This window comes from Channa argus, chromosome 20, assembly GCF_033026475.1.
Source record: "Channa argus isolate prfri chromosome 20, Channa argus male v1.0, whole genome shotgun sequence".
In the NCBI taxonomy this organism is placed as follows: domain Eukaryota; kingdom Metazoa; phylum Chordata; class Actinopteri; order Anabantiformes; family Channidae; genus Channa; species Channa argus.
In genome coordinates, this window is record NC_090216.1 from 16134816 (window position 1) to 16146294 (window position 11479).

The 11479-nt window shown below is 37.9% G+C and overlaps 1 protein-coding gene across 2 annotated transcripts; it reads right to left on the reverse strand.

Annotated features, from left to right (window-relative positions):
* Positions 1 to 370: 370 nt before the first annotated feature.
* On the reverse strand, positions 371 to 11283 carry fdxr (ferredoxin reductase). Of its 2 annotated transcripts, XM_067489019.1 has the most exons (12): positions 10818 to 11283; positions 10435 to 10538; positions 8057 to 8152; positions 6492 to 6614; positions 6293 to 6406; positions 5993 to 6094; positions 4672 to 4779; positions 3422 to 3506; positions 1666 to 1865; positions 1409 to 1580; positions 1114 to 1287; positions 371 to 829 (listed from the first exon to the last, which is right to left on the reverse strand). In XM_067489019.1, the coding sequence occupies exons 1-12, from the start codon at positions 10900 to 10902 to the stop codon at positions 699 to 701; spliced, it is 1494 nt and encodes a 497-aa protein (XP_067345120.1). In that variant the 5' UTR covers positions 10903 to 11283; the 3' UTR covers positions 371 to 698. The 2 variants fall into 2 exon arrangements, with proteins under 2 accessions (XP_067345120.1, XP_067345121.1); XM_067489020.1 differs by lacking the exon at positions 6293 to 6406.
* Positions 11284 to 11479: the final 196 nt, after the last annotated feature.

Below are 11479 nucleotides of genomic sequence, written 5' to 3' on the forward strand. Positions count from 1 at the left end.
GGTTGTAGGTACTTTACATCATAGAATTTTAGTATCGCAATTAAAAAAAAAAAAAAAAACAACAAAAATGTGAAGATGTCAATGACAACATAATCATTTATAAAAGTAAATTTTATTTATAATTTTGAATAATCTGCTGCAGTGCTGTAACAAGGCACATGATCACTGCAGGGGATTGATTTCGCCTTCCTCATCTCAGGGTATAAAACATGCAAATTTTTAACATTAAAAGTTAAATGTATTTAAAAACAATTTTTAAATCCAGAAATACAAAGAATGTATTGCATTCAAACCTACAATATCAAACATCTAAGCTGACACATTAACAGGAACTATTTAGATTGTAGCAGCAGGAAATGATAATGCACGACAGGATATAGTCATTTTATTTTGTATCAAAGTTATTCAGAATGGTAAATATTATTACATGAATATCATATATCAAGACTAAAAACATTTCAGCCACCACACACTTTAAACAGTTACAGTACATATGTCCATTGCTAACAGCATTCTTGCAACCGAGAACATGAACTGAAGTGTTTGGATGCGTTAGGTGGACAGAAGTGAGGGGTAAACTGCAGTACCTCCTGGCTTTTTAAAGGTACCATGTGTACACTGTGTACAGTAAGTGCTTCAAAATGTCATTTTAGCCAACGTTTTTCTGAACTGCAACAGTTCGTGACCAGTGTCTTCAGTCATGCTCGAGCCACCTGCAGCATTTCCTGCACAGTCAGAATTTTCTCCCTGGGTTTTCCATTGGATTCACCCCTTCTGATCTCGACGCTGTCAATCTTCTCCCAGTCTGAAAAAGTCACTGGTTTTACTCCTAGAAACAATAAAATAAAAACTGCATTAGGCTGTTTAATGGCAATTTTTACATTTTTGTTGAATGTCTTTGTAGTTGTTCTTTGCTGTCATTTTGCTTGTCTTTGTGGTTTAGTGTGAATCTCATCAAGCTCCTTTAAGAAATGCAAATTAGTCTATTTATTGTAAAGGTTATTGCTCTTCTTCCTCTTTCTGTTATTATTAATATTATGATTTTAAACCAGTCTTATAAGACATAACAATTCTGAGACAATCGCAGCCCGTCCTAAATGGACAGTTGGGTACCTCTTTTTTCCAGCAGAGCAGTGATGATCTGTGAACCAGGCTTGGCAGGTGACACATCTAAGCTCCCTGAGACCATGTCTTCTACTAAGGACCGCGCAGTGTCAAAGCTGTTATTCATTGTGGTGGCTATCACCCCTGTTGGTCCGGTTTTCAGCCAGCCACTGCAATATAAACCTAGAAAGACAGAGGTCAGGTTTAATTTGAAAATAAAAAGAATAATAAATAAAGTGTAATAATTCTCAAACTAGTCCAAGTCTAAGACCAAGACTAAGACAGCTGTACATATTTCAAAAACCTGCGGTTTGATGTACGCGGCCCATAGTGTTTGGGACGATGGCTTTTTGGGGGTCAAATGGTACAGAGGGATCAATGGGGAGGCTCTTGTAGCCAATACTGCTGATGACCAGGCCGCATCTCACATCTTCCACTTCTCCAGTGAGCACAGCACGAGCTCCCTCTCCTGAACCCTGCGTGCACAAACCAATACCACCTTTAACCAGGTCAATGTACATGAGAGACCTCTTGTGCATTAAATATTAAAATCCAGGTTACCTCCAAACTGTTGACTGCCAGTCGGATGCCAGCTGTTCTGTTGTTGTTGGGGTCAGCCAGGACTTCAATGGGGCTCCGGAAAAATCGAAGACCCCAGACGCGGGAGGCCTTATTTCGTCTCTCCCGCTCTTTTTCTCCTGGGATTTCCAGTGCTGTCTTTACCATCAGCTCTGTCAGACGCTTCCTGGGCCTTGGCAAATCTGACACAGCAGTGACATTTATATTCAAGATTAACATTTCTTTACATTTCAAATATTTTATCATATAATTAAAATTGGACGACTGCTCCTACTGACATTATCCAAACGAAATGTTGAAGGAGCTGCAGCTTCAGCCATCAATAAAAGGTAAATCTAAATGAACCCTCCGAGCATTTAGGTTAATTTACAGACTGATGACAAACAAAATTAACTGTTTAGGTCCTGTTACATCTAATGTAAACCCAAAACAGGATTCCACAAATAAAAACCACCATATCTACTGTACGGACAAGCATGGAGGTGGTAGTGTGCTTGTGTGGGGATGCTTTGCTGTGTCAGGCGCATAATAACTAATACAAAAGTTTGATTTGAACTAGTCCAGTCCAGACTTAAACTAGCTGTTAGTTCAGGGGATGATTACTTTTCACATTAGTTAATTTAAATGCAGGTATTACATAAACTTTTTGCATCAATAATATAAAAGTTAGAATTTCAAATTTGTATTTTGTGTTTGCTCATGTTGCCTTTTTCTGATGTTACATTTTCTTTGAAGGTCTGAAACTGTTTACATACAAAAAAAGAGGAAATCAGGAAGAGGTGAAATCGTTTTTCATATCACTGTATGATTGTGTGTTTTCAGTAGTGTAGATGTGCATAATATACTATAAAAGCATTGCATGATCACGTGGCCTGTGCCATTTTAGTAAAACGAAAACAGTGTGTTGATGTGTCCAGATGCACACGTACAAAGTATGAGCTATCAAACACACACACACACACAAAAACACATGCATGCATGCAAATGCACTCCCACACACTTCTGGCAAAAAAGGCTGTGAAAGCTGCAGGTTTTTTGTTTTTTCCTCAATGTTTAAAGGCCCCGTTTCACTTTCCTGTAACTGCAGTCGTCATCTCTTCTGTACTGTACTAATATTATCACTGACAATTAAAGCTTAGCAAGACTGAAAACAGGAACAATACAAGCCACCTGTTTCTAAGATCATGTGTCATTTTCTGCCTGTATCATCATACAGAAATTAGGTCAGGGTTCTCATAAGTAGTCACGAACAGAGGCGGTGAGGCTGTTATCACTACAAGCTTGAACCTTCACTGCACCATTATTATTTTACTAGACAGGACAAGGGCGAGTAACGCTCTAATGAAAATGAAAAGTTCTTAACCTGCAGTGTCTAACACTGAATAAAATATTTTGTGGACTACAGTATATGTTGCATGTTTACAGGGTTAACAGTTTCCACTCACGTCTTTGTGCTATAGGCCATGTTCCGGCTCTTAACCACAGCACATGTGTCTTCCTTCCTTGAAACATCTTCAACTGTCTTAGCAGTAGTCATATTTTGGTAAGCTCCTAAGTGCTATCAATACATGTAGTCATCTCATATGCTTTCATTCTGTTGTGTTGTATATTCTGTATGACATTAATTTAATGTGAAAAAACCCAAATGAGAATGGAGTGCAAATCTCTCTACAGCAGAGCAGACGGGTGAGCTGTTAAAAAAGAAGGAGAGGATTTAAACTTAAAGGTCACGTTTTACCTTTGATAGAATCTGCGACACCCTCAAAATCAGCTTCCACCATCTCGGGTTTGGTGTCCGGCAGGTTCACCATTTCTCTAAGCTCCTGATGACAAGAAGAACATAGCTGTGATTATATGAATATGAATTAAAAATAATTTACTGTTGGATTAACACATTCTTTTAATTACTAAAGACACATAAGCTGTTCATGTTATATACTTTATTATTCTCTACCAGGAGAACCATAATACTTTTGCAGTTGATAGAATGCAAATACTGTGCCCAATTGGAAATAAAATCGAAATTATAATATATAATATAACTACAAGTTTGTGTTTAAGAGGAAACTAAACATCCATACTGGAGTACAACCTGTGTAGTAACTGAGTAAGCAGACAAGTCAAAAGAATTAATTAGGACCACAGGTGGTAGAAATACACAAATTCAAGTAAAAGTAAAGTATTTGACTAAAAATTCATCCAGAGCTATCCAGGTGTTTGAGAAAAGTGACAGAGTTGTTAAAGTGTAAGCTAATTATTAACTAAAGCTCTAAAATTAAAAAAAAAGAAGGAAGTAAATGTAAAAGGAGCCCGATACTGAAATACTCCAATAAGGTACAAGCGCAAAGTTGTACTTAAGTAAATGTCCACTTCTGACTAAAACTAAATCATTGGTTGAAATAATTAGCCCAAAGTAATGAATAGGGAGTAGATATAGAAATATAGTATTATCCACCTAAAACTAAAGTAACAGAAAGAGTCCTACTTCTGCCACAGCATGTAATAGTAATTGGATTACAAACACGACAAATGACCTAAACACTGACAATCCAGTTTGAGTTGACAATTCCCAGTTTATGTAGGGTCCCGTATTATCCACTTTGAAACGAATGAACATATGGCAAAAATACTAGGGCCATATACTATATTTGTGTTTCCACTGAAAACATTGCTTCCAGCTTGCGCACGTTGTTGGCGGACAGGCAACAATTTGTGGAAGTGTGTGGGCTACACCGGGCTTAAAAGTTTCATTTTGCTTTCAGAAAGGCATGTGGGAGTACAAACAAAATGTTGATAATAAATCCTCATTGCAGAGGAAACTGTGTGTGCACAATTACAGTAAGTATGATAGGTCAAAGTAAACCGTGATGGATGTTTACACGCTTTTTGTCACTTCCAGATAAATCTGATTAATCTGACAAGTCAAAATGATCTTTTAACTTTGCTTTATGAGTTTCTGAGATTTAGAGATGCTCTGCTGATACTCACTTTTATTGTGCAAGCGACCTGTATGGGCCCTCTCCTGCCAATGATCAGCACCCTGCGGACCTGGCTCTTCATCAGAGCCTCCAGGGCTGGCTGGGTGATGTCAGTCTTCTGCAGAGAAACAGGAGACATTTTCTAGAGCAATAATGACATTTTCCCTCTGGTTTTCTGTAAATTTAGTCAGAATTCTGTAGGCTGCACTCTTTCTATTGCAAATAATTTATTTATTTTTTTTAAATCCAAAGCACCACCACAGTAAAATACTTTCATTAAAGCTGTGCAAATCTACCCATCAGCTGTGTGGAGCTTGAGCTTAAGATAATGTATGAATGGATTTTAGCTCTTCACACCTAAATATATATTAATTATACTATAGACGAAATAAGTAATTTCACATTTAAAACACAAGTATTTTTTGTACATTATCTACCCAATAACCTCATAAAATATAAGAAATGATAAAACTAAATTCCTTTATAATTCTCACACTTCAGGGTGACCTAAATAAAGGAATTTGCTCTAATTAAATATACCATTTTCCACTCACTAAACCTTTAACCTAGTTTTCTTGGGCAATTCAACTTCAAAAGTGCCATGCGTGGATTTAAGCCGTTTATCCTCAGCATCAAGTCTGCTGCTATCCCCACGATTCGCTTTATGATTTTTATTATGGGTGAGCAGTGCCTGATGTTGTACAGAGATAGGAGTGAACTTCCCCAAGAGTTTCATCAGACCAGGAGCCAGAAGTTGACAAATGAAAGAAAATAAAAGCAAACAGGTTTCGACTCACCCCAGGTTACTGTACGCTGCAACAGAAAAGGCTCAGATGACTTCTGAATAATAAGGCCTGCAATTGCTTTATGTATTTTAACAAAGAGGTAGTTATATTCAGAGATGTTTCTAATATTCTGCTGCCCTCATGTACTGTACATGTAAATGGACAAGACAAAAACATTTAAGTATCTAAAATAGTCTAGAATAACACCTCTTTGTTATTCTAGACTATATCTTCACATCCACCAAAGTTCTGTTCTGTAACTTTTGAAGTTTTGTTTTTTTATCTGCATGTTGTGTTTCTTCTCATCCTTGCTCTTCTTGCTAAAAACATAGCTAATGCTCAGGTAATCTGATGTTGTTTCTTCTCATCCTGAGTAAAGCTCTACTCTTTTTCCTTTTTTAAATAAACCCTTTGCCTCCACCATTGACAACCTGTCTAGAATGTCTTCATTATATCCTTCACAGGCTTTATTCTGTGTGGTTGCTTTTTTTTAAGTTTACCTTCTACAGTTTTATCTCACGTACTCAAGGTTGTGTGTTTTGTCACCTTTAATATGTCAAGGGGAGACAGCAGGATTCTTGCTATATCCAGGGCCACGTTGCCTTGGCCCAGAATGACTGCGGTTTCGCAACTCAGGTCTGGACTCAGCTGAAATGAAAGACAACGTCATAACAGAAAAACTGAGATTCGAAGATAAAAGAACATGACAGGAAGCAGAAATACCAGACGGGCTGATCTCAGAATTTCTCTGCACGTTGTTTAGTCAGAAGTGGGCTGTTTTAGGAAAGGTAACATCAACTGTATTTATTGGAAACATCCACCACATCTACAAAATGCAAAACATACCCCTTGACAGCAGGGCAACCCATTGTACCAGCCCACAAAGTCTTTGGCAGAGTACACACCAGCCAAATCTTCTCCTGGTACACCCATACTCCTGTTTCCATCTGCCCCGTAACTCTGCCAGAGCATAACATATGCTGACACAATTTCATATAAATGGGATTTAAAGTACAGGCAGCAAATCCTGTTTTCTTGTTCTTACCAGCACCACTGCATGGTAGGCTTGCCGCAGTTCCTCAACGCTAATATCCTTCCCTACATTCACATTGCCGTAGAAACTGCAGCGCGAATGTTTGGCTGTCTGCGTGAATGTGTTGATGACATTCTGAGGGAATAAAAACAGCAGAAGTGTCAAAATGAAAGAACAGGTTTATAGCACCTGCAGTGGTAAGTAAACACAAGAACGACTGATTTGGTTTTTAGTATAATAGAGTGAGCTTAACTTTATGTATGATTTATGGATTTTATTATGACATTATCCACCACACCAACTGATACCATTAAAACGTATGCTGAATTAGTTTGGAGCAGCTTCTGTTTGGACTGTACTTTAGGAAGTACTGAAAAAATAAAATAAAATAATTAATAAAATGCTATGCTGTGTGATGTTGTTTGAATGTTAAGTTTCTAGACACTTGTACCAAACTTCTCTACTCTAATTTTAGGCCAAATGTTGAACTTTTCCTATACTTGTAGCTATACTTCCTTTTTCGTAATGTTATTTTAGTGACACAAGAAGCTGCTGTGTGATTTGTGTGTGTACAGGCCATTAGACAAAGATGCATACTCCACCACTCTGCTGTGACAGTGATACTTCCCCTGTCTGTGAAGAAATAAAGTCTGGTCCTTACTATATTAGATACCTTGAGATGCAATCTGTCGTTGTCAGGAAATTGGTAAAAATGACTTCATGGACTCAGTCTACATGGTTCCTGTGGTACTGTTGTCTTCGCAAAACACGAAGACTGCAAATACTAAACAGAAATTGGATGATCTGGTCAACAGAAGATTTTCTATTTATGTTCCCAGGTGCATGAGAGCAACTAGTGGTTAACCATAGTTCATTTATTAAAAAATTTTCACTTGCTCCACGAACAGTAAACATATCAAGTATGTCAGATGTGAAAGTGTCACTGTAAAAAGTATTATTTTCTCTCCATCAGAGCCCTGTGTGTTTTTAAATGTCACTACACTGCCTGTGGGAAACCAACCTTTTCTGATCTTCTGAGCTGACAATGTCTCTCAGTCACAACCTTTTAAAACTTTAATACTTGATTAAATCACCACCATTAACTAGTTTTCCACGCCCCAGCTTTAATTGTGGCTATTTTACGTGATATGTGCCAGGCAGTTTTCATACAGGCTTAGAGACTGTCAGGGGGATATAGAGTGTTTATTCATCAAACTATTCATCAAGGATTTCAGCAAACAGGTCGGTTTGGTGTTTGAGTTTCCTTTTGCCTAAACACAAAAACTATTGTAATCAACATGCCAACAGGTATTTATTGCATTTTGTTTTTCGTTGGAGGTTTGGTACGATAGTGGACACGAAGAAGGTCTTGACCTCTAATGAAAGTAATCACAGATCACAACCAGAGAGGATAAAATTATTATGGAGACTTGACCTAAAACTGCAGCCGGCTTATAAAGATAGCTGGAAAGCCATCCACATAGAAATTTCTGAATCTGTTAATAGTTCAGTCCTTATGCTGCAAATGAGGTTTGACAGTTATGTGATATCTAACGTTTCTCATTATGAGTAGAGACCTTGACTTCAGGATGATCAGGGGCTACTCCAAACCTGACCAGGCCATAGGGAACAGGCAGCCGCTCATAAAGGTCCACCTCAACATCTTGATGTGCCTGGGAGAACGAAACAAAAATAGGAAAAAGCAGACAAATTATATAAAACTAGATCTATTTGATTGAGGTTGTGGCAATAAGGGGCAGTGCAAACACATGCATTTTTGGTTAATTGGTGATATTAACGTGACATGCATGGATTGGTCAGGGATTCCACAACAACTCCAAATGCCGACATGTCCACCGTGGACCCTCCCTTTCACCAAAATGACAGCTGGGATAGGCTCCACAGCCCCCTTGACAACCGTAAGCAGGCTAAGCCGTTGCAGATAATGGATGGGTTGATAGATGTGGCACTTATGCACTGTCAGACTGTATTTTAAATACGAAAAATTGGGGCTAATTATGGTTGCTCAGCTACAGTTACTAAATTCTCAATTAGAGCTCAGCAACTACAAAATAATGGTTTAATGAACATGAGTTAAACTTGGGGCATAAGATTTAAGACTTGTTTTAGGTGTATAATAAATTTTTGTTATCTGAATTTTAAATAAAACGATGTCTTATCAGTTTATTTGTATATTGTAAAATAAAGAGAAGAAAAACCATCACAAAGCCACAGTCATTCGGCCAATGAGCATGGTCATCATATCACTAGCTCATGCTTTTGAATGAAATATATCTGCAGTAAATTAGACAACATTGAAAACACCCTGTTATTGTTTTGCACAGAAATGTAAAATCAATCAACAACTACTGATTAAACAACACCACCACACAAGAAGTCTGCAAGTTGTTTCCTGTCTTGAGTTTGACTTAAAGCATCTATTATCTAGCATCTATAAGACATGAACTGGAAAAGATCAAACAGTTTTAATAGGTAAAGGGTGTGACTATTACGGTTACACAGATCTGGTAGGACAAGAAAAAAAGCCTACATATTTGTTCAAAGTGGGCCTGTAGGCTAAAACTGTGAAACTACACACTGTGACAAAACTCCTGTACATGTATTCACATGTGAACCAGTGTAAGCAAATATCTTAACTGGCAAAAATGATGCCCGTTAAGATATTTTGCCTGCATTTTACAGCCTATAATGAAGTACACGTTCTTTGTTTTTTGCATGTTTCAAATCTTGTTAAAGATTTTTTGGCTAGTATAATGAACTATAGTGACTTCATCAAATTTCAAATTACTTCCTAGCTTTGAAACACCAGATATTATTGGTATTAAACGTCTCTCTGCCTTCCCTATATGTGTTTCCCTTTATATGCTAATGTTCACCCCGTCATCAATAGTAAATATGGTGGCCCAAGCGTTAGAACTACCGCTTCTTGCAATCCACTATGACTCCTCTACCCACTTTGACCTCAATAATAATCACATAGGAGAATTATCACTTTCAACCTAAAAACTGAGAAATTATAACACTGTAAAAGTAGAATGCATGGCAGAGCTGCTGTATTGCATTGCATTAAATTGCAGAGGCGCTCATAACGTTGCAGTTGATAGGTGTATATGCATGTTTTTATATATTGTATGTGACAACAGGTCACATACTGCAACTATGAGAACTTTATGTAGATGCTGCAACTGTAAATTGGATATTGTTTGGTCAATGTAGTTGAAAGTTGTATTTCTGTTTGAATGAATCTTAAGTAATTACAAACAAATACTGATTTGGAACAATGTGAGGTGAAGAACTAAGGCTCCACACAAACTTGCTAATAGGGTTTGAGAAAATTCTTCTGGCTTATTTAGCATGTCGACCTCACGTGCACTTCACTGAGTGAAAAAGTCCAAGGGTCTTCTTTATCGAGTTCTCAGTGGGAATTATACTAGTATTACACTTCCCTCTGCCTTTCTTATATATGTTAGTTTTGGGATAGAAGCAACCTGATCCAGGCTACAGGCTGACAACTAACCAAATGTGAGTAGAGATCATTCAATGTTCATTTTAGCATCTGCATGGTGATTTTTAACAATACAGTTAACTAGGAAAATATGTGAGTTTTGGGACAGAAGCAGAGAGATATTTCAACGGAAAGAAGTTTATTAGCATTCATTTTCATGTACTCCGCAAACCAGAATCACTGGCTATATGTACTGTATGTCTATATACAAGTATGTTGGCCACATGTTTTCGAATGACAAAATATTGCTGAATGGAACCGTGTGTCTGGCTGATTTGCTTTTATTAGTTTTTAGACAACAATGATGGTCTGTGGTGCAAACAGGCTGCAGGCTGACAACAAACCAAATGTGAGTAGAGACCATTCAGTGTTTGTTTTAGCATTGTGAACAATACAAATCATTTTGAGGATAATGAATTAAACATTCACCTTGATCAGCTGCTGTGCTGTGTAGAAACCAGCGGGGCCGCTTCCAACTATACAAACCTTTGGACTGCAGGAGGAAAATGATGCCTTTCTAAAGCCCTTTAGACCTGCAGAATTAGTGGGGAGCATACATGTGAAGTTCAGGAACAGTTCATGTTCCCAGTGTGGCACAACTAGGAACATGTGGAATATGCCGAATTGCAGGATGAATTCAGTTTGTGACAGTATAAGAGTATATTTAAATATATCATTATCTTAACCAGTAAGCATTACAGAGAACATCATAATTTTGTTTGCTCGCTTAATAAGGAAAAACTAGCGTGGAGGTGTGAGAGGATTAGAGGATTAAGGAAATACAGCGGAAACACTGTAACACGTTTACTTACCATTATGAAATCTTATCATTCTAACGCTACTTCTCCCTGAAGACCATAACCGCAGGTTGGTAAACATCAGCTTCCGGAAGCTCATCTTTATTCCTGGCTACAGACAAGCAGCCTCACGTACTAGTTTAACCCAGCGTTGTTGTTTCGCTGCTGTTCGCTAACCAGCCAACATAGGTGTGTGTGTGTGTGTGTGTGTGTGTGTGTGCTGTGAGCTTTGGACAGTCAGATGGACTGTGAGCAAAAGCCAAGGTGACCAGCATTTATCTTTCTTGAGCGGTTTTTCGCAGTGTGTGCGATCAGTTAACTGATGCTAGCAGTTATCCAGCCTCCATTTACACAATGCGAACCACTTTTACTAAACGAGTTTACTAAACGACTTTTTTAAATTGTACAAAGTATTCCACCGTTAAAGCATTGCAATGTAAACAGACTGTTTTCAAGGCTGCACTTTGTGTTACATTCCAAACAGTCCGTGGTAAACGGACAATTCAGTACGTCGGTTCCACAGGAGCAGCGTGCATTTTTAATTTACGTTTAATTAGTGCATCAACCCCTGTTTTATCTGTGACTCGCAAGCTTCTGTCATCCATACTGTGTCAGGTTTATGTGTGTATTATTTTATCATACATTAAACCAGTCTATATGACGGTAAGGGGCATTGT